The sequence below is a fragment of the Zootoca vivipara genome, chromosome 1 (genome assembly GCF_965207765.1).
Source record: "Zootoca vivipara chromosome 1, rZooViv2.hap1.1, whole genome shotgun sequence".
Classification (NCBI taxonomy): domain Eukaryota; kingdom Metazoa; phylum Chordata; class Lepidosauria; order Squamata; family Lacertidae; genus Zootoca; species Zootoca vivipara.
The window spans coordinates 103,440,329-103,468,142 of NC_142582.1; the positions used below are offsets into that span (position 1 = coordinate 103,440,329).

The window sequence follows — 27,814 nt, forward strand, 5'->3', positions numbered from 1 at the left end:
TGTTTGTGCATAGCTGCTCCCTCCATTGAAATGTATGGCTAGCTTGCTCCTATGGGGAGAATTTAGTATGTGTACATACTGGATCAAGGCACTGAGGGTTCCCCCCTCCCCGTTTTAAGAATTTTTCTGATAATCTTAACACAAAAAATTACTTAAGAGGTTTTGGGAGAATTGTGTACTTTTGGAGAGGGCAGTTCTTGGTCTAGAAACACTATGTTTTGTGATGTGGACATCAAGCAGGACAGAATTATGAATTTGTTTATTTAGGGGCGTCCTGTTGTCTGAGCAGGACCTCCATACACATTGCCCTGGCTTGTACCTCAGGGAGGTCATTTCAGTGCTGCTAATGCAGTGGTTTGACTTCACCCCCAGAGGCTCACTCCATTGTCTCTCGAGACAGACAGGTGCCAGCGAGAACTATTTATTTTTTAAAACAAGTTCTCTGTATTCAGTGGGATTTGTTTGAGCTACCTTATTTGTTGGCTTTCACATTTTTAATATGGCCTTCTTAGGCATGTGCCATTTTTACACAATGCAGGAAAATAGTGGGAACGTTTTAAGGAATTATGGAGGATGCCACGCAACCCATGCAAGTTTCCCCAGAGCGGGGACAGAGGAAAGTCTGAAATAGAAGAAAGTAAGGTGAAGAGATTGTCTTTAATTGGCATATAAGCTATGGAATATGTGAATAAAGGGCACAGTAAAGTCACTGGATTTTGTGACGGTGGGTGTGCAAACTAAGTCTGCCTTAGGGATTAAGGTTTGTGTAGAATTAAGACTAATTGCAATGTATAAAGGAGGTTGTGTGTGATCCAACTGAGAACTTACAAAGTTTATTTAGGTATTTAAGACTGATTGCACACATCACAGTTGTTTTAAACCCTTCGGTAATCCCAGTTATTACTCCACTCAGGAAAATTCATTTGTACAGAAGGATTCCCCCCCCCCGCCCAGGAACTGACATGTACGGTATAGTTATAAGTTATAAAGAAAGTCAACTGTCTACTAGATGAGTTATCATTAGGGTATAGCTAAAGCATACAAACAAATTTTAATAGAAAGTCCAGTAATTTTAAAGGCAAGACATATTCTTAAGAGTTGTTATGTTCTGCTGTGTACCAATATCCCAAGAAAGCAATTTCTATGAATAGTTATGGAAAATTTGTCATATTAAAACAATAGAAAAGCTTTACAAAATTAGTTGGCATACACTTTCCTTCCCCAATATTTTGACCTAAACAAGCTAACAGTGTCAAATAAAATGTAGCATGCGAATCCTAGAATTGGATGGGACACCAAGGGTCATTTAGTCTAACCCCCTGCAATACAGGAATATCCACTAAAGCAGGCTCCCTCAACCTTGACCCTCCAGATGTTTTTGGCCTACAATTCCCATGATCCCTAGCTAGCAGGGCCAGTGGTCAGGGATGATGGGAACTGTAGTCTCAAAACATCTGGAGGGCCAAGGTGGAGGAAGCCTGCACTAAAGCACCCATGGCAGATGGCCTTCCAACCTCTGCTTAAAAACCTCTAATGAATAAGAGTCCACCACCTTCTGAGGGAGTCACATCCATGTCGAACAACTCTTACCGTCAGAAAGTTCTTCCTGATGTTTAGTTGGAATCTCCCTTCTTGTAACTTGAATCCATTTTGTAACTTGAAGCTGGATTATACTGTCAAGATCATTGACCCGTTTGGCCCAACAGTTTCTACTAGTGGAATGACCAACTTTTGGTCTTCCAGATGATGCTGAGCCACATCATCAGCCCTAGCCAGCAGGGCCAGTGAGGGAAACTATGGTCCAAGCTAGAAAGCCACAGGTTAGCCCCTTTGTCTTGTTTGATTGACAGGACGTGTGTTTTTTAAGTTCTCAAGAAGAGGGATTTCACAGAAATCCTCCCAGTCGGAGATGATAGGAATTGGACCTGAGATGTTATGCTAGGTGTGAGCTCTATCATTAAGCTACGGATCATCACCTTTGAACGGGTACTAATGTAATGTCTGCATCTTGAAGGATCTGCTAATATATACCTCATAGGACAGCAGAGAGCTTGTGGCCCTGCAAGTGTGCTCTTGGACTACAACCAACATCAATACCAGTGGCATGATTAGAGATCAAGGATGCTGGGAGTTGTAGTCCAGCAGCATCCTTTTTATTTATGTATTGTATTTATTACTTTAAAACCATATATCCCACCTTTCCAATGCATTTGCATCACCCAGGGCAGCTTTCAACAATTGAAAGCCAACAAATCCCACACACTGGCAGATTTAAAACTGTATAAAGCATTATAAAATAAAGATATATTTTAAGTATTGTTCACATGATGGCATGTGGGGATATGCATTTCCGAGGTCTGGGTTTCCACCCCAACACCTCAATAATGAAGGGAACAAACCCTTCATTATTAATATAGATCCTGTACATCCCAGGGAGGTCACTTCATTGCTGCTAATACAGTGGTTTGACTTCACCTCCGGAGACACACTCCACTGTCTCTCAAGACAGACAGATGCCAACAACACATTTATAAGCCTGGTTAGCTCTAGAAAGAAGCCACACACACAAATGGATGGATGGTCTCAATCAATTTTGCACATGTTCCTTCATAAATCCATTCCAGCCTCTTACTACGTTAATTTGTCATTTTTAAAATAAAAATCTCCTTCAGAATTCATATTACAGTGGTACCTCGGTTTATGAACACAATTGGTTCCGGAAGTCTGTTCATAAACTGAAGCGTTCATAAACTGAAGCGAACTTTCCCATTGAAAGTAATGGAAAGTGGATTAATCCGTTCCAGATGGGTCCGCGGAGTACTTAAACTGAAGCGTTCATAAACTGAAGCATGGGTGTAATTGGTTCCGGAAGTCTGTTCATAAACTGAAGCATTCATAAACTGAAGCGAACTTTCCCATTGAAAGTAATGGAAAATGAATTAATCCGTTCCAGATGGGTCCGCGGCGTTCATAGACCGAAAATTCATAAACCGAGGTGTTCATAAACCGAGGTTCCACTGTATAAAGATTATTTTATCACAAAATATGTATTTCATTTTTTACCTCAATATATACATTTCCAAGCATATTTTCTATTATTATTATTATTATTATTATTATTATTATTATTATTATTATACCCCACCCATCTGGCTGGATTTCCCCACTCTGGGCGGCTCCCAACAGAATATTAAAAGCACAATAAAACATCAAACATTAAAAACTTCCCTCAACAGGGCTGCCTTCAGATGTCTTCTAAAAGTCAGATAGTTGTTTATTTCCTTGATATCTGATGGGAGGGCATTCCACAGGGCGGGCACCTGCCTTTTTTTGAGCCATGAATCCCAAGAGATAATAAAATGTTAGTCCACAAGGTATCAGTAAGTAAACTTTATTTATTTGCGTGGCCTACAGGCCATTGCAACAAAGGATTCGTATTACATATCCTGGTAAAAAAAATATGCTATATATAACAATAAAATGTGCTGTCTCGGGATTCAGCATAACACAATTAAAATGAAACAGGTGAGATCTTAATTATATGTTCACACAGGAGGCGCTATTGTCCTTCAGCTGACGGCCCTCAGTCTCATGGCCCTCTCAGTAAATCTGGCTACCTTCTCTGTTGTCTGGGCAGTCTGGTCTGCCAGGAGGAAAAACAGTATATCCTCGGATGGGCGGCCCGAAATGGCGGATATCAGCGGTGTGATGATCTCATCCCTGAGGTCTTTATATAGGGGACAGGACAGTAGTACATGTGATACAGTCTCCACGCTGCCAACTCCGCAGGGACATAGTCGATTCTGGTATGGTGTTTTTGAGAATCGACCTTCAAGGACGGCGGAGGGTAGCATGTCCAGTCTGACCAGCGTGAAGGCTCGTCTGTATTTTGGGATGGTTAGATTGGACAGGTATGGTGACCGGAAGTCCATGTAGGAAGATGGAAGATGGATATACCATGCGCTAAATTTCTTAATAATGGCCATATTGTTTTGTTGTTCGATGTTCTTCAGGCGCTGGTATATGAGGCTTTTTGCCTTGGATGGGCCCATTATAAGTAAATGCTGTGTGTGCAGGCCACATGAAAGGAGTTTTTGGTGCACAGCCTTTGCCCATGCGCCTTTGTGTACATCCCGTGTGACTAGAGGCAATAGCCCAGGTGGATTTAGATTTAGACGGAGCCAGTATTTAAGTGTTCTTTGCCAGGTCCGTGTTTCGACAGATAAAAGGTTGGCTTCGAGGCGTAAAGCCGCATTTGGTGCGCATGATGAAACAGCAAAAATCTGTCTTAGAAATTTTGACTGGACTGTTTCAAGAGTACTACACTGATTCCCCGTCCATATTGGAGCCCCATAAGTCCACAAGGTGTAAATCAGGTCAGTTTACCTCAGAAATCAGAGAGCAAAATCCTCAAGCACCCCTAGCTAAAAGGAGCTTGCAGGGTGACATAAACTGTAGCAAAATCATCCTGCACATTCTAAAACCTTCCCGCTTCTTTTTAAAAAAATGGAAGCAGTGGAGAAGAGAAGACAAATAACTTGTGGAAGCTGAGTCAATGTGTTGTTGTTTAGTCGTTTAGTCGTGTCCGACTCTTCGTGACCCCATGGACCATAGCACGCCAGGCACTCCTGTCTTGCACTGCCTCCCGCAGTTTGGTCAAACTCATGTTCGTAGCTTCGAGAACACTGTCCAACCATCTTGTCCTCTGTCGTCCCCTTCTCCTAGTGCCCTCAATCTTTCCCAACATCAAGGTCTTTTCCAAGGATTCTTCTCTTCTCATGAGGTGGCCAAAGTATTGGAGCCTCAGCTTCACGATCTGTCCTTCCAGGGAGCACTCAGGGCTGATTTCCTTAAGAATGGATAGGTTTGATCTTCTTGCAGTCCATGGGACTCTCAAGAGTCTCCTCCAGCACCATAATTCAAAAGCATCAATTCTTCGGCGATCAGCCTTCTTTATGGTCCAGCTCTCACTTCCATACATCACTACTGGGAAAACCATAGCTTTAACTATACGGACCTTTGTCGGCAAGGTGATGTCTCTGCTTTTTAAGATGCTGAGTCAATGTAGATTCAGAATAATGTTCTCATGTAAGACTAAATATGAATCAATATTTGGATTTCATATCTCTATAAATTAATGTCTGGTTTCTGTGAAGGTGGTGATAGTTAACTCAGCCAGGTGGAGAGAGAGCAGGTGCCCATTTTCTTCAAAGGGTGACTGATTTGGCCACTGTAAGAAATATTGTAATTCATTCCTCTTACATCTTACATGTAAGATGAAAGAGGTATGTATGTTAATTGTATGTATGTTATTTGTATGCATGTATGTCAATTGTTTTTAACCAATTTCTTTTTTTTCTAATAAAATGATTTAAATTATATATAAAAATAATAATTCATTCTTGGGCATCGGAACAGATTCCGGAAAACAACAAATATTTAACTGAAAGCCCCTACCAAACAAAATTAAGGGGTGAATAACTGAATATTGGGGGGGGGTTCTTCATGATTCTTCAGTTTTCCTTAAAAAAAAAAACCACTGCTATCACACAGCGATCTCATTATAACAGTATAAAACATTAGGAGAATCATGGACCATGGTCTCCGCTTCCTTGAGGAAGGACTTCTGGCAAGAGATGGCTTGCACCTCACAGCAGTTGGCAAGAATGTGTTTGCTGAGAATCTCATGAGCCTGATCAGGAGAACTTTAAACTAAATTCGGGGGGGGGGGGAGAGAATATGACACATGACAGGGGAACACCTGGTACTGGGGGATAATAGCTTCACTGATGCTTGGGAAATTGAGGTGGTGCTCCATAAACATGCTAAAAGGCACAAAATTACAAGAAAGCAGCAGCTTAAGGGAATGGCTCATGACTTCAGTTGTCTCTATACTAATACACAGAGTATTGGAAACAAGCAAGCAGGATGCAAGCAAGTAGCATGCAGGGGTTTTCTTAAGTGGTCTCTCATCCAGACTTAAACAATTGCTCCTAGCTTCAGCAAGGATGATGTGTCATGTGGCTTCACAGCACACCTTGGGATGATAGCTTCCTACCCCATTTCCACTCGCTCCCATTGCCAGTGCATTTCCAAATGTCTCTTGTACCTTTGTGTACACATCCCCTTTGCTCTCCTTTGGAAGAGCAGGGCAGGCATAGGCATTAGTGCAATTCTCATCCCAAGCAACAGGGCTGGGCAAGCAAGTGGGCACTCTTGCAAGCAGGCGGGTTCTGCTTGCACTAACACATTTGATTGTATGTCCATGAAGTCAGGGGCAGACTCTGCTTTGCCGCTTCACTGTCTGTCTCAGGTTCACCTGCCAGGCAACCTCACTCTCAGGAGATGTGGTTTAGGGGCTGGCTCTGTCAGCTCTTCCTCTGGGGTGTCCAGCACCAACACAATGGAGGCACCACCTGATTTGGACCCTCCGTGTGCACAGTTTCAGCAGCAGCATCTCATTCCACTTCCCCCTCCAACCTGCCAAGAGGTCTCCACGTGGCCATAATGAATGCAATGATAAATCCATTTTCCTTCACAGAATGTGAAAGCACATTTCAGGTTTACAGACCATCAGGTCCCTATGGGTTTCCACACACACAACTCAGGTTTTTGGTTTTGACCTGTAAAGCCTTTGCTTGAGGCATTAAAGTTCTGTTACTTTGGTGCAACCTGAGCACCAGGTAGAAACTGTTCAACCCCCTCTTTGAGCTGGTCTGGTGCCAGTGGAACTGTTAAGATCCAGCGTTTGTCATGTTTTATCTGCTTTGAGTTAGACGTTTCGTGCCATTTCAATGCATTGTTATTTGTTCCAAACCTTTTGAGATGAGGCAATCTAGAAAAGCAAGGAAGGAAGCCAGTGGGCACCTTCTTAATTTGTCCAACAATGCTTCCAGGTTCATACAGAGCCACCTACTGTGCGGCTAGTTCATGAACTCTGCCTGAGCAATGCAATCAAAATATTACTTTCTGAAAAAGTATACAGTATGGATTTTCCAGCTTATGTGAAAGTTGAAAAGACAAAGCAGGTATTCTCTCATTATTTCCTCAAACAGTTCTTTCAGCTGTTGTACGTACCTGAAGAGGTCAAGAAAGAGTGATCCTTCCAGATGTAGTAATTAATCACGTTAGTGGCTGAAAATATCAAATCAGGGTCCTTGATTATGACGGATCATCACACTATATCCTGATGAAAATGCACAGATGGGAACGGAAGTGAGGATTAAATCAAGCTATTCTGGGCAACCTTCGTAATGGCATATCCTAATTTCCTAAGCCCTAGTGCTGGTTATCTAAATATTATTTCAATGTGTTTTTGTAGCCATTATGTAAGTCACGCATCACAATAATGATTCTTTCTCTATTGTTAATTGATGGTGTTGCAGTGTGGCACAATGTGCTTAAAATCATTTTGATATCATGAAATCCATCAAAACAGAATTGATTGAATGGGAGTTACACAATATCAGGTTCATACCTCTGGTCCTAATTAAACTAGTGAATAGAAATCACTGGGTTTTTATGATGTGCAATAGTCATAGCATTTACATAGTGTATTTCAAGTGTTCCAAACAGTTCATATAGTCTATACCAGCCTTCCCTAAACTGGTGCCATCCATCACCATCCATCAACATCCCTGGCCACTGACCATGCTGGCCGGGGCTGATGGGAGCTGTAGCCCCAAACATCTGGAGGGCACCGGGTATGGGAAGGTCTGCTGTATTCTTTTTCACCCCTACAATTCATCTAGTGCAGGCACCCCCAAACTGTGGCCCTCCAGATGTTTTGGTCTACAACTCCCACGATCCCTAGCTAACAGGACCAGTGGTTGGGGAAGATGGGAATTGTAGTCCAAAACATCTGGAGGGCCGAAGTTTGGGGATGCCTGATCTAGTGCCTCCTAATCTATTGAAATGAAATGAAATAAAGTCAAGGTATGAACTATATGCTTGATTAAGTACAAATCAAGGCATTTTCTGAAAATCCCCTTGTACAGTATATGATATTCTATTTACTACTGAAAAAGAATTGTGCATTGGAAACACTAATTAAAACAAATAAATAAATAGAATGTAAGGAATTACAGTGCTCTCTGGGTAAGAAAAGAAAAACCGGGAAGGCAGGATGAGTTCTCTCTTAAGATCACCACTACCCTAATAGAATATGAATGCACACAACATAGAACAGCAACTAACAACTAGGAAAGTCTTTATCTATAGATCCAGCTGTGAAGTTACAAATTAAAGTCAGCTTTGGCTCATCTAGGACCTTTACTATGGTCATAGAGATGGTATCAGGCAAAGTGGATGCTGTTCTGTACTCTTAAACAGAATATACAAGCAAATGTAACATATAGGAAGTTCCATTACTGAGATGTTTAACAAAGCTTCAAGCCGATGTGTGGCACACATCCTCTTTGGCCAGGCTAGGGGAGGGAGGTCACTTTGGAAGTATTTGTTGACTTGTGTGACAACCAAGAAGGTTGGTGCAGATACAAATCTCTCCTGAGCCAAAGCTCTCTGTTTAATTGGGAAGGAGTGGATATCTGAACTGTTTCTTGAGAAGCCAGTTAAATTCAGTTGTACAGAGAAGGAAAACTACATAGCCGTTTTTCTAATGTAAATAGGTTTTTGTAAGGATGTTATGAGAACCTGGTGGACATGTTATGAGGGCCCAATTCTTTCTGGTTATGAAGAGCTTGGTATTGGAGCTACTCCCCACTGGCTCCAGTTTCTGTTTCCATCTCTGAGAAAATGAAATACTGATGTCTGCTGAGAAAGACTTGAACATGTGTGGACAGGTTGGATGGTGGGGATGACGACAGTGGTGAAGTGATGGAGCTTAAGTAAGTTGTGCCAGCCTATTGATTAATAAAAGAAGAATAACTTGTGCAAAATATAAACCTTTGACCCCATGTGCTCAATCTACATATCATTTTTGAGTCATAGAACTGGCTTTTCTTAATATGGAATCACCAATGTAAGTAACGGATGAAAGTAGACTATTGTGCGAACTGTCGCTTCTCTTACAGTAGAGCATGGGTGTTCATAGAACTGGGATCTTTAACTTACTTGTTTTTCACTTAAGCACAGCTAATGTTCACCACTGCATTTCATGAAAATGTAGGCATCACTGGATCGTCTTGCCCCTCCCAATCAATAAACTGTATTCTTTGAAAATCAAATGTTTTCCAAGTTAACATAATCACAACATCCAATTTTTGACCCGAGTGTTCATTTACAGTTTGCTTATAACAGCTGCAGAGAGATGGAAGTTTGTACTGTACATTGATTTATCAATGGCAAAATATACCAAGCATACTCAGTAAACTGGAAAGGCTAGGTTAAGGGCTGCTGCTGTATAACATCAGCTTGTTGTGGAATATTTCAGAGCAAACCCAGATGTTGGCATAGCGAAGTTAAATAATGTAAGCCACCAGCCCAGCAGAAACTACCATTCAGCAAGACCAACGACACAAAACAAATTAGATCTCAGAGTTGTATGCTTTGTCCAAAAGTAAGAAGGATGTTTACTTAGTGTTTTAAAATCCATAATAACTGCTTGATAACTGCAAACTATTAAATTACCTTTTTGAAAACAGTGTTTGCTAATTTGAATAACTGCTATAACTCACTTTTATATTATAAAAGAGACAAGCGTCCTGGCCAATTATTGTTTGCTAAAATTACTTCTTCCCAAATATAATAAATGGATAGTGTTTTGGTTTTTTCAAAATGTTTTTTTTTCATGTTGTAAAAATCATTATCAGACAGTTCTAAAACCTGGCTGAACAAATAAAGCATAACTGCTAAAAATGTTTGAAAAAAATATGCAAGGCCACCTTGAATAGATAACCAAAAGATATATCAAGTCTTTAAAATGTATTTCTGCTCATTCTGGAGTTCTGCCAGATGCCTTACCTGAGCCATCAGGCCGAAGCACCTCTGATGGTTTCAGATGAAATATGTCCACATAAAAAATTACTGTTATTTTTTCACAATCTCACTACCCACTTAAATTCCTGGTGTATAAAAGTTGCTGAGCAGTCCTGTTTATACCCATTGATAAAGTTGGTGCATATAACTTCAGCTTCAAATTGTATATTCCTCTTTTTTTTTTTACCAGATAAATATTTATCGGAGTTTTAAATCCTTCCCAGTTTTGAAGGGTTCCGGTCTAATTTTAAGAAAATGCAGTATTCTTTAGGAGAAAACCTAATGAAGTACTGGCCATCTTTGTCAAATTTTTTATCTTTGTAAATTGTCTTCACCAACAGAAAATGGTACCTACAATGAGCAAATGGCCCGCTGAGGTTGTCCTTCAGCCTCTGGTAAGTCTTAATCCCCCCCCCCCCACACACACACACAATCAATGAAAAAGTAATACTGTAATGAGAATAATGTTTCTGGTGTACATTACAGTTCTTTTGGGCACTTCCAGATGTCACTCTGATTAGTGGTGTGAGATTGTTCTGTTCTCTTGTAAGGCAATGTGATTGCTTGCAAGGGGGTGTGTGAGATAGTTTTCTGTCATAAGGATAACGAGAGAAAATAAAAATTAAAAGGACACAATGCCAAAAGATTTGTTGCAAAATTTGCCAAATATGCAATACAGAATGATGGAGAAGGAACAGAAGGAACTGTCCAGAGGATGCTTAATGGAGGACACTTGGTATTTTAAACCAGGACTCTAAACAATCAAAGAGGACACACAAGGAAGCGGCAAGCGTTTGAGCCATCATGGAATGCTTGTTTAGAACACACAGAACTTGGAATATGATGCTCTGAAACTAACACCATTAATTTTAACAGGTTATGGGCGCAGCACCAGTGTTTCCGGAGTCTCTCATGTTATTTAAACAGTGCTGCAAAGCATGCCTTCAACTGCATTTTTACATGATCTGCCTTCAAGTCTACCAACAATTACAAAAAACCCATAGGCAGCCAATCTGGGGCTCTTCAGATGCTGTTGGATGCCAGCTTTCAATAGTCCTAGCCTGCATAGCCAATGGACAAGGATGATGGGAGTTGTAGTCCAGCTCCCATACTTATAGCCATGCCTCACTGGATATTGATGGGTGGAAAAGACATTTATGAAAAAGGATCCAGCACTGGAGGGGGGGAGCATATTTTGTCCAATTCATTTTCTGCCCTTAAGGATATATTTAAGCCAACTTTTCAAAATCTTGGGGCAGAAAGTCACACTGAAAGATGAGATCACTTGTTCACTTTTCAAGCCAGCTTTGAAACCTACTTTTCTCCCATGAAAAGCTGCAGTAAAATTGGCAAGATTTGTTTACCATGCCAAGTAATAGCAATACAGATAGTCCACAGTTCTGTCGCGTGGACTCAAACCGCCAACCTTCTGATCTTCTATGAGGTTGCCAGGGTGTGCATGGCCTCCAAACAGAAACAAGTGTAAAGCCAAAGATCAGAAAACTATCACAAAATACAGCTTCTGCTCATAAATATATCTGTTACTCATAGGTAGGAACTGGTTTGGGCAAAGACAAATGACAATGATGAGAAAGACCACTATGCGACTAAGCCCAAAGCTCTCTCCACAAAAAAAACAATATTGACCATCTAAAGAACACCTCATAGCTTCAGCTAATTTTAGAGATAGTGATATTGCATGTTTTGATTACTCCTAGATATAATGTGGTGGTGTTTTTATGATGCATACCATGGACAGGGGAGGGACCCAGGTGGCGCTGTGGGTTAAACCACAGAGTCTAGGGCTTGCTGATCAGAAGGTCAGCAGTTCGAATCCCTGCAACGGGGTGAGCTCCCGTTGCTCGGTCCCAGATGAGCACCGCAACCCCAGAGTCGGACACGACTGGACCTGATGGTCAGGGGCCCCTTTACCTTTACCTTTACCATGGACAGGAAGAAACTAGAGGTCAAATAACCCTTTGCACTGTATTTGCTGTGCAACAATTATGAACACTGCTAACAATCGTATTTTGCAAAATTAATGTGCAACTCCCATTGGTAGTATTTCTGATATTACATGACCAGTGCCTGAATGTTTCTGTGTAAACCCCCTCAAGAAGAATTACAGACCTAATGTAGTCCACTGGTGATGTAACTACAGTTCATATGAACCTAGGCTCGCATGCTTTAGCAAACAGTTTGCCCATGGAGCTGAGCTAACTGTGCTACAGACAGCATTTGTACTGAAGTATTTATTAGTTTGGAGGGAGGTGAAATCACTGCTTCCTGAAGAATACTGGCAGCGCCCTGTCTTGGTCCCTTCAAAAAGTCATGAACTTCAGCAAGATTCACACTCCCCTACCTGTTTGGCAATTTCCACTAAAGAGCAGTCATCCCAGAGAAGAGGAGCATTCAGTGTTATACTCATATATAGCATAGAGGTTAGGGCCAAAACCTCATGTTGTCAATTTGGTGTCTAGACAGCAGCTAGGATATAAGGTACAGAAACCCTAATAGTAGTTCTTTTTGAACTTTTTGGGACCCGATTTTTAGAACAGTAGCTGTGTCAGGCAGCTGTACCAAAAACAACAAAGGCTGCCTACACATTCCCTGTTTACTCTGCATTATGTGCCCTCCTATCACTGGTGTGAGAAGCGATGTACACACAAAATAAGCCACAATCCTTTATTTATAAGAAATACTAAGTTTTGATGTGTTTCCCCCCACAAACCAGCTTTGACCCAGTGAAAAAAACAATAGCCTTGCTTCATTTTAAGCCAGTAGCATGTGCAATGACAAACCTAGACAGCATCTTAAAAAGCAGAGACATCACCTTGCCTACAAAGGTCTGTATAGTTAAAGCTATGGTTTGCCCAGCAGTGATGTATGGAAGTGAGAGCTGGACCATAAAGAAGGCTGATCGCCTAAGAATTGATGCTTTTGAATTATGGTGCTGGAGGAGACTCTTGAGAGTCCCATGGACTGCAAGAAGATCAAACCTATCTATTCTGAAGGAAATCAGCCCTGAGTGCTCACTGGAAGGACAGATCGTGAAGCTGAGGCTCCAATACTTTGGCCACCTCATGAGAAGAGAAGAATCCTTGGAAAAGACTCTGATGCTGGGAAAGATTGAGGCCACTAGGAGAAGGGGACGACAGAGGACGAGATGGTTGGACAGTGTTCTCGAAGCTACGAACATGAGTTTGACCAAACTGCGGGAGGCAGTGCAAGACAGGAGTGCCTGGCGTGCTATGGTCCATGGGGTCATGAAGAGTCGGACACGACTAAACGACTAAACAACAACAGCATGTGCACAACCAAAGCATCTCATTAGAGTTGACATATTTCTAAAAGTGAAAATCTGGACACAAAAGTTGTTGAGCTTTTTTTTTTTTTGTCAAAGTAGTTGAGCTTGCTTTTTTTTGGTGCTGTACTTTTTTGTGTGCAAAATCTCAAAAATAATGAAGTTTTTGAGCTATTCAAAAAAATCTAGAATTCTGACATGGGTTGCCATACGTCCAGATTTTCAATGACATTTCAGTGATTTCCGACTGGACATTGCGTCCGACTGCAGTATTCCAGCTATGTCTAGGAAATTCCAGACATATGGCAACCCTAATCTCATAGCACGGTAAAGGACTAATAATGCTGCCATATTAAATTTGCTCAGTTGTTTTTCATTTGTAGTACACAGTCCTGATGTTTTCCTTTAAGGCTGCATATACATTGTGGTTCTATTGCATACTCCCAGCAATCAAATTGGAATGTTTTGTTATAGGCAAAGTCCTCTTTCCTGCTCCTATTCAGGTATTCGGTTCATTTGTTGTTGATTTTATATCACACCTTTCACACCCTAGTGAAACTCACAAAGGTAATGATGAAAATGTTTGTTTACTTTTGAAACTTATCTCTCTCCTTTGTCTTAAGACCTCAGGGTGGAATCCAATAATAACACATAAAGCCGTCAACAAATATCAAAACCCAACACAGTTCTGCACATTTAGAAGCAATAATTTGTCACTGTTGCTGCACAGGCAAATTATTTGAGGTTTGAAAGCCTTGAAGAAAGAGACAGGTGTCCAAAGGTCATCGCCACCCCCATCTGTTTATTTGTATATCACTTTTCCACAAAACTGTGCCCATGGTGGATCACAACGTATCAAATGAACAACATATTGCAATTTTTTAAAAAAAATTCAGAACGGTTAGAAATAAGTATGGGGTCAGTAAGTAAATACAAAAGTAAATAAATCCACGCAACATTGTTTCAAGACAATACAAATCAGCTAACTTAATTTTAACAGCTTGAAACTAAACTGGAGAGAGAATAATGCCAAACACAAAGATAAAATGGAAGTTTAGAAAACTGAGGGTGGGGATGTTACCATCCCAAAAAGACAATCCACAGAAGAGCTCCATGGTTAACTTCCCTACGGTACTTTGTGGGGTAGTCACACCTCTCCCTTGGGGCAGACCTCCTTCCCAGCTTTTCCTCACCTCACACCTGCAGTGGGAATAAAGATTGCCACTCCTCCTTCAAGCCCCACATACACTCATAGTTTTGATATTTTTCTCTCTCACCACCAAACATCTCTTCCAGCGCTGTCCTCAAGATGCTTAGAAACCTGGTCCAGGCATCAGTTTGACAGCAATGATGCCAGCCAGAATCGGGGGGGGGGAATAATAATAATAATAATAATAATAATAATAATAATAATAATAATAATATATTTATTTATTTATACCCCGACCATCTGGCTGGGTTTCCCCAGCCACTCTGGGCGGCTTATAAACAGAATTATTAGAATACACTAATTTCTTAAAGCTTAAAAGCTTCCCTAAACAGGGCTGCCTTCAGATGTCCTCTAAAAGTCTGGTAGTTATTTTTCTTTTTCACATCTGGTGGGAGGGCGTTCCACAGGGCGGGTGCCACTACCGAGAAGGCCCTCTGCCTGGTTCCCTGTAACTTGGCTTCTCGCAGCAAGGGAACCGCCAGAAGGCCCTCGGCACTGGACCTCAGGAATGAGTTTCATAGCTGATGAAATTTTGAGGGGGTCCCTCCATTTGGCAAGTAAGACCACCAGAACAGGTCCTTGCCAGCAGACTTTAAATCATGGGCAGGGAGAGCCACAAGCTTTGGGGGGGCTTTGTATTTTACAACCACAACCTTGAAGTGGGCTCCGTAACCAGTGAAGTGCTCTGAGGATGAGTGTGATGTATCATAATAATGGCAGAATAACACAGACAAGTATCCATATATAATTTGCTTTTCTTTATATTTTGTTCTGCAGCTCCTGTCTCTATGATGCATGTAAAAAAAAAAATCAGAACTGCATATGATGTCCCGGAGTAATCAAATTTCCCCCGCATTTGGGCTGAAAGTTACAGTTGTGATGGAAATGTATTTGGTTTATATTCAGGGGGACATCTCTGATTACGAATACCTTCCAAACAGAGCTTGTTCATAAATCCTAGATATATGGAAGCCTAGAAAGTCTCCCGCGGTTGCTGCTTCATCTCTTTCTCTCTCCTGTCTTTTACATACATCTTCCCCAAACCTCCACTCTGTGATTGGTGTATGTGCCAATTTCTACATCCTCCTTGATCAAGGTGACTTCTTTCAGGCCCAGCACAACAAAGTGACTGGAAACCAGGCAGACCCAAGTCCCGCTCAGCTCAGCAGTGTAGCTTTGGGCAAGTCACCTTTCTTAGTGCTAATTTACCTTAAAGGGTCCTTGTCAGGATCTAACGTACAACTTAGCTCCTTTAGAGCAAAGTTCCAATGAAAGCATAATAGATGCATAAACAAAGTTGTTCCAAGTAAACATATTTGGCATGATACTGCTTTATTGCACATTTTAACTACGGATTTGTGTACTGTACTGTAGTGGGGTTGTTTTATTGTGTATTTTCATTATGGATGTTTATATTTTAATGGTTGTGTAAATTGCTGTTTATACTTTTATAAGCATTTTATGCTTGGGAGCCTATTTTGGAATTAAACGGTATGTAAATTAAACGGTATGTAAACTATTAGAAATGAATAGTGGTGATGCTGGCTGCTTAAATACTATTGTTCACTTTTTATAACCTTTTATGAGCACGGTCTTCTTTGGCGATCACTCGTAGCCGAGTAAGATTGTCTTCCATAAACACGGTTTTAACAGTGAGTCCGTAAGTGACTTGGAGACCAGTTCTGGATCCACGTGTCCTTCCACAGAGGGGAGATAGGTTTCCAGGTGGGAGTTGATCATGGTGAGGGTTTCCCAAGCGTGCCTTCTTATTAGTACGTTTCTACCTTTCATCGTGAGTTCGAGTGTCTTCAAAACCCATGGCACATTTGGTAAAGGCTGTTCTCCAATAGGAGCGCTCACAGGCCAGTGTTTCCCAGTTGTCGGTGTTTATACTACACTTTTTTAGCACGGTAAAGTCCTGGCTTCAGATCTTGCCTCTGCCATTAACTCATTGGGTGACCTTAAGTGATCCCAGCCCCAGCACAGCACCTTTGGGCAGCTGATAGTTACCAGGAACCTGATGAAGCCCACTGATGCCCTGTGGCTTATGATTCCAATGCCAGTTGGCTTGAAGCTACCATTTTAATTTCCAAAAGTGCCCCCAACACAGTGACACTCCAGAGCATTGTGGGAAATTTCAATGGCAACTCCAAGCCACTCAGTGATGATGACAACACTGCCATCCGGCACTGTCATTACCCCACCAGGTAAACCTATCAGGGCCCACTGTCATCAAGGGCCCACTGTCATCAATACCTGCTAAGCAGCCCAGAGTCTGAGCTTCCATTTAAAAAATGGGCCTGCTGGAACAATGAGGGTGATAACTTGTGTTTATTGGCTGGCCGGCCAATGTGACCTGTCTCTTGCTGTTGTGCAGTGCACTGGGCACTGTTTGCTGTGGAATTTGCTCTATATGGTGTGTCTGTCTGTGTGTGTGTGTGTGTGTGTAGGGAGGGGGGAGAGAGAGCGCTTTTGGAATTTTATTTTGGCCAGTCCATCGCAGTCTGGTTGTACTATCCCAAGTACGATTTTTGAATGAAAATCACTTTATTAGATAAATACTTTTCTCTTCAAGTGTAATTTGCTGCTTTTGAGATGTAGTTTCTGCTTTGGGTCCATTTCTTTCATACACAGAAAAAGCTTAATTCCCCTTGTTACCATTGATTAAACCTGCAACGTCCGCCCCCCCCCCCGTCCCCCCGCAATAAAACAAAGAGCAAAGTGGTCTTGCATTCCTGGTGCGTGGTGTGGTCTACCTCATTTTGATGATAGCCGTCATCATTCATCTGAAGAGCCATAGCCATGATTGCTAAGCCTCATTATTTTCAATGAGGCCTGACAGTTTCAGAGTTAACCAGAAGACAGCAACTTTCATCCTATGGGTATTTCTTTTCAAGCCTGGGTGACTCCTCATTGACTTGTCAATTGTGGTGTTCCCTGATGCTGGTTGGTCGCATCTCCTTATATGTATGTACTCTCGAGGCTCATATGTAAGCCCTCCAGCCATTGTCGTTCCCAAATGCTGGTGGGCTTTCTTCTGTTGCTGAAGGGGAGAAAATGAAAACAAGACAAGAGCCACATTGAGGTGGAATGTCTTTGGCTATGGCTGCCCCCCAAGAACTGAGAGACTACACCAGTAACATTACCTGGGTATGGGTGTACGCTAAGCTAGCTCCCCCTGAGGAATTCCATGACTTCCAAATATTTGCATCGTCTTCCATAATAAAATGTTTGCACACTAAGAAGCACCACAGTGTTTATAGCCTGTATCTCTCAAGTTTCATGCAGACAGGCTAGACTGGTACATTCCCAGCTTTTACATCTTGGGCAACGTTGAGCCCACACAGACATCGGAATTGTTAGGTTTTCTGTTTCATCGTGCCAAGTGATAAGAAAATAATTACATATCACTTACGAAATGGTGCAGACGGAGCTTGCTTTAGCTGGGGCAAAGGCTCTCCATCCAATTTCAGGCAGTTCTGCCATCGTGCTGTGGCCCCACACAATGCCACCCTCGCTGTTCAGAGGGAACCTGATCCTCTAAAACAGAGGGGGAGGGTTGAGGGGGGTATAAATTGAAAGAGGAGAAGGGGAAAGAATGGTCACCTCCTGCTTGTGCAAACTTTGGATCCACCCTCCATTAAAAAGAATGGTAAAAACTTCCAAATCTGCTGCCTGATTCATCAGGGAGGACTAACATTCACTTATGGATTAAGCCAGGCATCCCCAAACTTCGGCCCTCCAGATGTTTTGGACTACAATTCCCATCATCCCTGACCACTGGTCCTGTTAGCTAGGGATCATGGGAGTTGTAGGCCAAAACATCTGGAGGGCCGCAGTTTGGGGATGCCTGGATTAAGCTTATCTGAATGTTACAGCCCCCAATTTTTTTAAAAAAAGATTTTTATGTTTCAAAAAGGTAACTTTGCAACCCTGTACACACACTTGAAGTTAAGCCCCATTGGAATTAGAGCAGGCATAGGCAAATTTGGCCCTCCAGATGTTTTGGGACTACAACTCCCATCATCCCTAGCTAACAGGACAAGTGGTCAGGGATGGTGGGAACTGTAGTCTCAAAAACATCTGAAGAGCCAAGTTTTCCTATGCCTGAATTAGAGGGTTTAAACTTTTTAGACGCATGAGAAGGGTTTTAGTTCAGTGGGAAAGCATTCTCAGGTTCAGTGTTTGGAAGCTGCATGGAGAATTGCTCGTCACCTTTTATCCTACTGGGACCGGTAAGCATCTACTTATTCCAAGTAGCCATGAGCACATCTGCATGTATGCAGCCTTCTGTTGCTCTCCTGATTCACTTGACCTGCATAGATTTCTTCAGTATCACAGAGCATAGAAAAAGTAGTTAAACCTCTCTGTCACCATTTCTGGTTTTTGCTGAAAGCCTTCTTGCCTACCACTCACACACCCCCACACACACCCTTCTCCCTTACCAATGTTTTTACTTAGTGGGTGGATTCCTAATCTAGTTTCAGGGATGAAGTTTTCTGAATAGTGCAATAAAAAGCACAGTTGGAAGGCGCCTAGAGTCTCCTGGAAAATGTGAGAGTTTCGATACCTAGCGTGCACCTCTGTCAGTGTCAGATACTTCTGCTTAGATCACTAAAACCAAAGCAGCTATCTTTGTAGAGTTTGCAGTTATCTGCTATAAAGTACTCTCTCTCTCTCTCATCCACGAGAACAAATTCATTTGCACTTAACATTCTTCACATATGATGGAACATGGTTTTCTTCTTGTATAACTATGTTGATGTTTTTAGCTTTATTGAGGGCAATTTATTGACATTTCCAATGGCAAAAAGTACTGTATATTTAATATCCTAGTGTTGGATTTGCTCCCCTCCTCTCAATATATGTTTTTATGCCATGTGTTGCAGCGGGGGTGGGGGGGTGGCAGAGAACCTTCAAAAAAAGTTTGATACATTAACAAAGGAAATTGCTAGAATATATTGTAATTAGAATGTTGGTGGATTAGAATTGTCTGGCACCCAGTTTAACACCCCTAGCCTTTATTAAATTCTAACACTTGCTGGATCCAGTGATTAAAGGGATCTGGCACCCAAAAACTCAAAAATATTATATAAAATTAGTTTTCAATGATTCCTCTTTTTTCTATGTTCTTGGTGGTAGCTGTAAGGCACCTTGAGTCCCTGCCAGGGATAAAGATGGAATATAAATAAATATTCTTATAACAATAGTAATAATACCTAACCACAAATAAATGACACCAAAGGGACACACCTTCCAACCACACTGTTTTACGTTAACTGATCTTTAAAATGTTAAAATCATGTATGAAGACCTGGAAGGAGAAATGTCTTTATTGTTTTAATGTTAGGCACCAGGTGAACCTTTCTAGGGAGCCTGTTCCATAACTGGTGTTTTAATAACATTATTATTATTATTATTATTATTATTATTATTATTATTATTATTATTATTATTATTTATACCCTGCCCTCCCTGGCCAAAGCCGGACTCAGAGCGGCTAACATCAAATGTATAACACAGTAGCATAAAATCAAGCAATCAATTAAATTACATCGCAAAATCAGATCAGGATCAGAACAAAATCCAATCAGATAGAAACCCGCAGATTAGGGTTGGGGACCTTAAATGCTCACCAGGCCCAACTGTTTGTGCTGAACTTAAATGAGCCTTTGAGAAAAATTGGGAGGCTACTTTCATGCAAGTTCTTATGAAAGGGGAGGGGGAGTCAGGCTGAACCCTGACCAAAGGCCTGGGGAGGTGGATGAGCTGGGCAGCCAGAAAGAAAACTAGGTGGGTATTGTAGGGAATCATGGTAGAAGGAAGAAGGGATAAGAGGAAAAAGGAGGAGGTCTTGATTCTCCAACAAAGGGCTTCCACCTTCCCTATCCCACCATCTCACTAGTTTCTCCAATTCTGCAAATGATATTTTACATTATCATGTATAAAAGGTAAAGGGACCCCCGACCATTAGGTCCAGTCGTGACCGACTCTGGGGTTGCGCACTCATCTCGCATTATTGGCCGAGGGAGCCGGCGTATAGCTTCCAGGTCATGTGGCCAGCATGACAAAGCCGCTTCTGGCAAACCAGAGCAGCACATGGAAACGCCGTTTACCTTCCCGCTGTAGCGGTTCCTATTTATCTACTTGCATTTTGACGTGCTTTCGAACTGCTAGGTTGGCAGGAGCTGGGACCAAGCAACGGGAGCTCACCCCGTCACAGGGATTCGAACCGCCGACCTTCTGATCAGCAAGCCCTAGGCTCAGTGGTTTAACCACAGCGCCACCTGGACATTTAAATATGCAGCACACATTCGACTAAGGCTTGTTGGTGAGGTAGAAACAAGGGCAGAGATATTTTAAATGACAAAAGAGAATTGGATGTTCCATGTAACAAGAGCAACAGACACCAAAGCACTAACCAGATTTGCTACTTGTGTGAAGGCATCTCTGCAAGAAGCTTCACACACAAGCAGTTGGCAGTACTGTGCAAACTTGAGAGATGCTGCGGGGTTCTCAGATATTGTGTTTCCTACGAAGTGGGAGATGAGTTAACACGCTCTTCTGACTGGGACGGGGCTGGGCTGTAGGTTAAAAGTTCCTCGCAAATTGTCTGCATTCTGCCTTGGGAGCCTGTCTCTGTTACAGTAATGCTTTGTTTCCTAGCATGGCCACCCCTGGGACTTATTGGTCCAGAGCAAACACTGTCTCTTTCAGCCAGGACATTCCTAATATTAGTTTCCTTTTCTTCACTCGCCTCCCCCATTCCAGGTTGCAAAGGCTGGTGGACGTCCTAAGGAAGAAGATTGGCGCAGGGACCATTAGGACGGTGATCTGATAGAAAACGCCAGTCTGGGGAAGCATTCACATCTGGTGACCAGGCTGCTTCATTCAGCGCTGTGTAAACATTAAAGCCTTAACTTAGCAAACAGTTGTTAGAAGTGGGACACTCCAACGACATTCCAAGCCAAGATAAAATCAAATCATAAATGTTTAACCACTTGGCTGCTGAGTTCTGTGATTTGTCCAAAGGTATCCCAACCAACATTTATTTACTTTCATAGCAGATCTGTTTTGGTAGGGAGGGTTAGCAAGCCTTTGAGAAAGTTTGTGTGTTGCATACACACGCACACACTATGGGCAATTGTTTCTTTACCAAGTGTAGTCAGGTCTTACTCTTTCTGCCTAATATAAGATGCAAAACCTTGCAGATTGTTCTTGAACTCTAAATCCACTGGGTTGAACACAAATATTGAAATTATCCGATAATGCTAGAATTCAAGATGTATGTAAATGATAGGAGAAGCTCAGAATAAAAATATACATCTAATACGTTGTAAAATGTTGCATTTTATCTTCAAGAACATTGTCCGTTTTCTGCCAACACTGTATAGGTTAATGATAATTGTCCCTGTGCAGACACACTGAAGGGAAGGCATACAGACCATTTTCAGGAAAAATTATAACATGTATCAAGTAGTAGCAGATATATCCTGATAACGTAGCAAATTCTTTATGTTCACATCTTAATTGCTCAGTATGTGATTTCTTTGCAGATTCCCAGTCTCAACGTTGTACAGAAGCATAGAAGATTCATTATGTCTCATTTAAAGCTGTCCTTGTTGTTATGAACCCTCTCAAATAAAAGCAAACAAACTGGCGATATGATTAACCTCCCGCAAGAAATGTACACCCGTGTCAGTTTCCTATCATTTAGAATTGCTCAGGCAATCTCTTTCTCCAGCTTTCCTTGATTATTGTTTTACAGATTCAGTGAAAAAGATTATAATGGAAAAGAATGAAGGATTGAAGGAAATAAATACCATATGATGTATTTGCTGTGAGTCAATGATTCCTGTTTTGTTTCGTTCTCGTTAACTTGGTTTATCCACCATTGCATCTCAGTCTCTCTGCACTTGCACATGTGTGCACACACTAAAACTGAGCTACAGGGGTAAGAAACCCGTCTGTGTATCTGTACATCCATATTTCTCTGTCCATCTCATACATCCAAAGAAGTGGGCGTTGCTCCTTGAACATACAGTACAGCATTTGTTCCTTAACATGTCTCAGGATTTTTGATCTTTTTAATACTATAAACGTACATGGCTATTCTTGGCATAGTACAGAGTAACAAGACTGCTCTTGAAGGAAATATAGGGGGGAAATCTATTGAAGATTCCAAGATCCTCCAGATTCTAACGTCCTTCATACACGTGGGTTGCTTATGGTCTGCAAACTCCTTTCCTCTCAAAAAGATGATCATGAGCAGATGTTAGAAGCTGCTTGGGCTAGAAACTAGGAACTTTTGGTTCTGTGTGCTTCAGCTGCACGTGATGAGCTATCAGAACTCCAGTTTAGATCATCTAGTCAGGTTCTAGAATGGCCCCACCCATCCAGGTTGCCCATTGGGCTGACCAAGACAGGAAGCGCTATGTAAAGACTTCCTGTTTACACAGTGACCTTGTCTGGACAACAATGGCTTCCTGGCTCAGGGGTGTTCCTGTGTGTCTTGTCTTGGTTGCTCAGTTCAGATTCTGAGCTCAACTCCTTGTTCTTCTTGGCTCACCTTTGACAGCTGCCTACAGCTCAGCTAACAGACTGGAATACGGTTTATGTCTCTTGATTTACCTAGGAAATGTGAGATGCTTTCTAATTTGCACACTGATCATGATCGTTCTTCCTCCTTCCCAGGGTTCAAAGAAAGAGCCTGTGTCCCCCCCGCCCGCCCACCCCCACTGGCTAAGATAACAAATGTAATTACCACCGCGAGTCGTGTCACTATTCCTTCAATGCTACATGGAGATACTGTGTATTTTTTCAGCGGGATTGCACAGTGAGTTGTGAGCCATCCATGGTCCATGTCATGGTAAAATATGTGAATAGCATCACGTTGTCTCAGAATAAGAGCATTATTAAAGCTTTCCGGCACTGTAATTAGATTCATGGTAAGCCTCCCCTAAGCCCTCACTAATTAACTATACTGCAACAAGTCAACTTGAACAGGAAAGAAATGGGGACCTTGCGTCACCCAGCAATGTTTCCCATTCGGCCCCAAATCATAACCTGACTGTGGTATTTTGTCCTGTGGAATCCCTCTCCCTTGACCCTGCCATCCTCTGATATCTCCCCCCTTCTAAGAAGGGCAGTGAGGGCTGCAGGACATCTTCCATCCCAAGGCTGACTTACTCATCCTAGACTCACAGGGCCCTAGAACCCTCTATTAAGTTGGTGTATCAGGGGCAGTGCCAGAGAGTTGCCCAATATATTCAGCACTGCCAGGGTGATCTTTATCACCGCTCTCCATCTTGAATGCCTCTTCTCTTTTTGCTATCATTCTCCCTTCCGCTCCCCTCCACTCTTTCTGCTACCTTCTTCCCACAGCCCCTGGTTAAGAAGCCTGCCTTAATGGGTTCTTCTGGTGAGATGGAAAGCGTGCACACACACACACACACACATATATACATTTTATACACTTAGGGTGGGATTTGCCTAACAAGACACAGCAGTGCAAGCCCTGCACATGGAATTCTGCTTATGCAAAAGAGCTTCACCCCTCTGCACCTGTATCTCCCCCCCGGAAATAGACTCGGGAGGGTCAGGAGGGTCCCCTAGTGCAGGATGCAGGGGAAGAAGGGGAATTTGTTCCATCTGACAAGCTGAAATTCTGGCACTGGTGGAACAATCAGAACAGAGTGGTGTTGAATTCCTCCTATAGGCCCATGTGGCTTAGTGCAGCGATGTAGGTGTCAAACATTTTTTGTGCATGGTTCCCACCTTAGGCTGGAATGTGCAGGTGGAACACAGATCCCATGTATGTATGTTCTTTGCAGGACAAAGGCATATGAGATTCTGTTTCGCTCTGCAACCAATGGATGGAAGAAATTATATCCGTTCTTTAGAATCTAAAATTTAGATACTGTACAGTATTGGTAAAATTGCTTACCTGTGTTATATTACATACTGTATGCATTTTCCCCATTTAGCTCTAGGTCTGTGTAAAATGTATTTTTTTTAAAGAGCATTTCATTAGTGAAGCCCTAATGAACCTCTCAAAAGTTCCTAACTTGTTTTAATTTGATTAGAAGTCAGTTGTAGTCTTCAACAGTCTAGACTTTTCATTCTTCAGTTTTGTTGGAGCTGCACGTGTTCCAGGAGGCTTTTAAACAAATAGTTGGAATGGTTGAATGATTTACATTGCCAGTGCCTAGCTAAATATGTAGCCTTTAGAAAAGATGTGGTTTATTTTGGCATGGTTTAAAAAACTCAAATATTTTAAACATTTGTTAAGTTCAAGCTTGCACATTTGAACTAGGAGTATACGTTCCAAAATTGGATCTCAGGTTACCTGTCTCTTACTCTTTTGTAGATTGTAATCCTTTTATTAAAATAGGCTTTGTAAAGGTTGCTTTTAAAAACAATTCAAGGTGAAGAATTGTCATTGCATGAATGCGAGTCAGAAATTAACTGTAAAAAAACAAGAAACGGGGGGCTTCAAAACTTTGTATTGATAGTCCAGATTTCGTTTTCTCTTCACCCCCTTTTTTACAGAATAAATACAGTGAAAGAGTACGTTCAGAACAAAGGCTTCTTTGCAGTCAATGTACCTGGTCCTATACTTGCATCCTCCAGCATGGTTAAGACATGGCCAGGTAAGTCATCAGCCCAAGTAAGACACACGAGTTCACCCCCCCCCCCATCACGAGCTCCTTAGGGCAGGCAGATGCACAAATCTGATGCCATGTGGCTCCAGCCACTACTCTGTGCAGTCCAAGAAATGTGGAAGCCAGTGCAGTGCCACAGCTTTCCATGGAGGTAAGTTCCTGGCATGGTGCTAGTTCCTGAGGATGAGATGCAAGATCTGTGGGCCATTTGCATACACAGTGATCTCGGTGCATGGGCTGGGTTCTACCCGGTTTTATCTATTTTGCATGCAAGTTTAAGTCCGGGAGAGGGAGATTGTCCCATCCTATCCCAGGGGTTCAGAACTCCATGGAGAGATCAAAATAAATCTCTTTCCCTCTTCAGGAAATTCCTAAATTTCACTCCGAGTTATAGCTCTTTCATCTCTTGGCTTTTGTTATTGGAGTTATGGTACATTAGCAACACTTTTATTGCTACATTCAGATAGACTGATTGGTAAATTACAGCTAACCACAGTGGATTTCCTGACTCGGATCTGCTGAATGGGGTTTTTTTTGTGTGTCTTTGTTTTGGAAGGACACCTATCAGAAAGTATGAATATGCTGCCTCCTTCCATTGCCAGATTCAACACACACACACAAAATCCCCTCTGACCCTGCAGGAGGTCTGAGGACAGAGGGCATCCCTTCTCACACGTTTGCTAGAAAACAAGAACTGTTGACCAACATTTTCCCGAAGCAAAACAACTGAAAGGGAATTCCAAAAATTAAGATACATGATACAGAACTGTCTGGGAACTGCTGAAACATGTACGTCTGGAGGCCCAGAGCTTTGTTCTCCAGTATTTGACTTTCACAGATGTTGCTTTATTGTTTCGCAAGTTCTTTATGTAGCCTGGTGGGTGTGTTCTCCCTTGACTATTTATAAAAATCAGCCTCTGAAATATGAGGCCATGAACAAGCAGGATTTTGAGAACTTTCAATAGCTTGGAATCCCCTTCTTTTCCCTGCAAATAAAATTAGCAATTCTTAACGGGGGTCATTGAGGTTACTTGGCGAAGGCACTTTGGTCTGTATCGCTCAGCAAATAAGCAGCCTGTCTTGGTGTGCCTTACTTCACAAACACAAAAATAATTTCATAGCCAAGAGTGGAAAGGTTGCATCAACCCTTCGTTGTTGTTTTTCTAGTTCTCGTCTCATGAATGTGGTGAGCAAACAGCCGTGTGTTGTGAATTGATGCTGAATGATGCAGTGCAGTGTAAAGAAACGTAAAGTGCAGCGGTCAACTGATTTCTCCCACATGAGAATCCAACTTGCACTACCATCTTCACTCTACAGTTGCCAATTTAGTCTATTTTCAGCAAATTTGCAATGGGATGGTACTTTCCCAAACTAATCCACCATCCAGGAACTTCCACTTAATTAAAAAGAAGAAGCAAATTTAGCTAGCACTCAATAGAGATTTATAAAAACTTGTGGTATGTGGGGAGAGTAAACAGAAAAATATGCCTTGCTGTCATTATTCAAGAAACCAGGGTTCTCCACTAGAATAGAAAGGTACCTGGTTAGGTCCAGACAGACCTAGGTCCTATACATACTTGCCTAGGAGTAAGTTTCATTGAAAGCAATGGCACTTTGGAGTATTACCGTATTATTAATAATAATACTTAAATTTGTATACTGACCTTCATCTGAAGATCACAGGGCATTACACAATATAAAAGGAGAACACAAAATACATAGTAAACCAAAAAAACAAACTAATGATGCCCCCTCCCAAACATATTTAAAAGGATTTAAAAGAATGTTAATCAGCCCAAGGCCTGGTTATGGAGAAAGGTTTTCACCTGGTGCCTATAGATATGTAATGAAGGTGCCAGGTGAGCCTCTCTGGGGAAGCATTCCACGAGCAGGGGGCCATCACAGAAAAGCCCCATTCTCATGTTGCCACCCTCCAGATATCTTGTGGAGGATGCACATGAAGAAAGGCCTCAGATTATGATTTCAGGGTCCAAGTCGGTTCAGATGGGGGTAGCTAGTCCTAGAGGTATTGCGCTCCTGAGCTATTTAAGGCTTTGTAGGTCAAAACCAACACTTTGAGTTGAGCCTGGAAACGAATTGGCAGCCAGTGCAGTTGGGCCAGGATCAGTGTAATATGCTCAAACCATCTTGCCCCAGTGAGCAACTTGGCTGCCAAATTCTGCAGCATCTAAAGTTCCCGAACTTTCATCAGAGGAGCCCCACGTATGACACATTGTGTGGAAGACAGAAACGCCCATTATTTGAGAAAAAAATACATTACCTAGGTTGGGGTAGGGGGAGGACACACACTCTCAAATTGCCATCTAGCTTCAGTGGGTTCTACTTCCCAGAGACCCTAGGAGATGGATGGATCCACCTACAGCATCCACCTTCAAATAGCCAGATAATTTTTGCATACAGCTTGCAATAAATTCTACCCAGTTGACCCTCTCTTAGCAGCTATCCCTGTCAGTGTCCAATATGATTCTCCCTTATGTAGCACCTAAAATGCCTAAAGGACAATGACCCACATCATAAGCTTCATAATTTAGCCTGTATCACATTAAATTACATTATTTCTTTGACAGATCTTGTCTTCATGAACAAGCACTAGCCGGCTGCTGCTAGTCGGCTCCACCCCCATCCAATGGCAGGCAATTGTAATGGCCTGCCTCATTTTCAATAATCACGTTATGTCTT

General features: G+C 42.0%; 1 protein-coding gene across 2 annotated transcripts in view; it reads left to right on the forward strand.

Moving 5' to 3' along the window:
- The window catches only part of MIPOL1 (mirror-image polydactyly 1), a 196,947-nt gene extending 174,663 nt beyond the window's left edge, over positions 1–22,284 (forward strand). For both annotated transcript variants that reach the window (XM_088671979.1, XM_035109093.3), the window contains exon 12: positions 21,222–22,284. In XM_088671979.1, the coding sequence (XP_088528105.1) occupies positions 21,222–21,288 (67 nt within the window). In that variant the 3' untranslated portion in view covers positions 21,289–22,284. The remainder of the gene's footprint in view (positions 1–21,221) is intronic.
- The last annotated feature ends 5,530 nt before the right edge of the window (positions 22,285–27,814 follow it).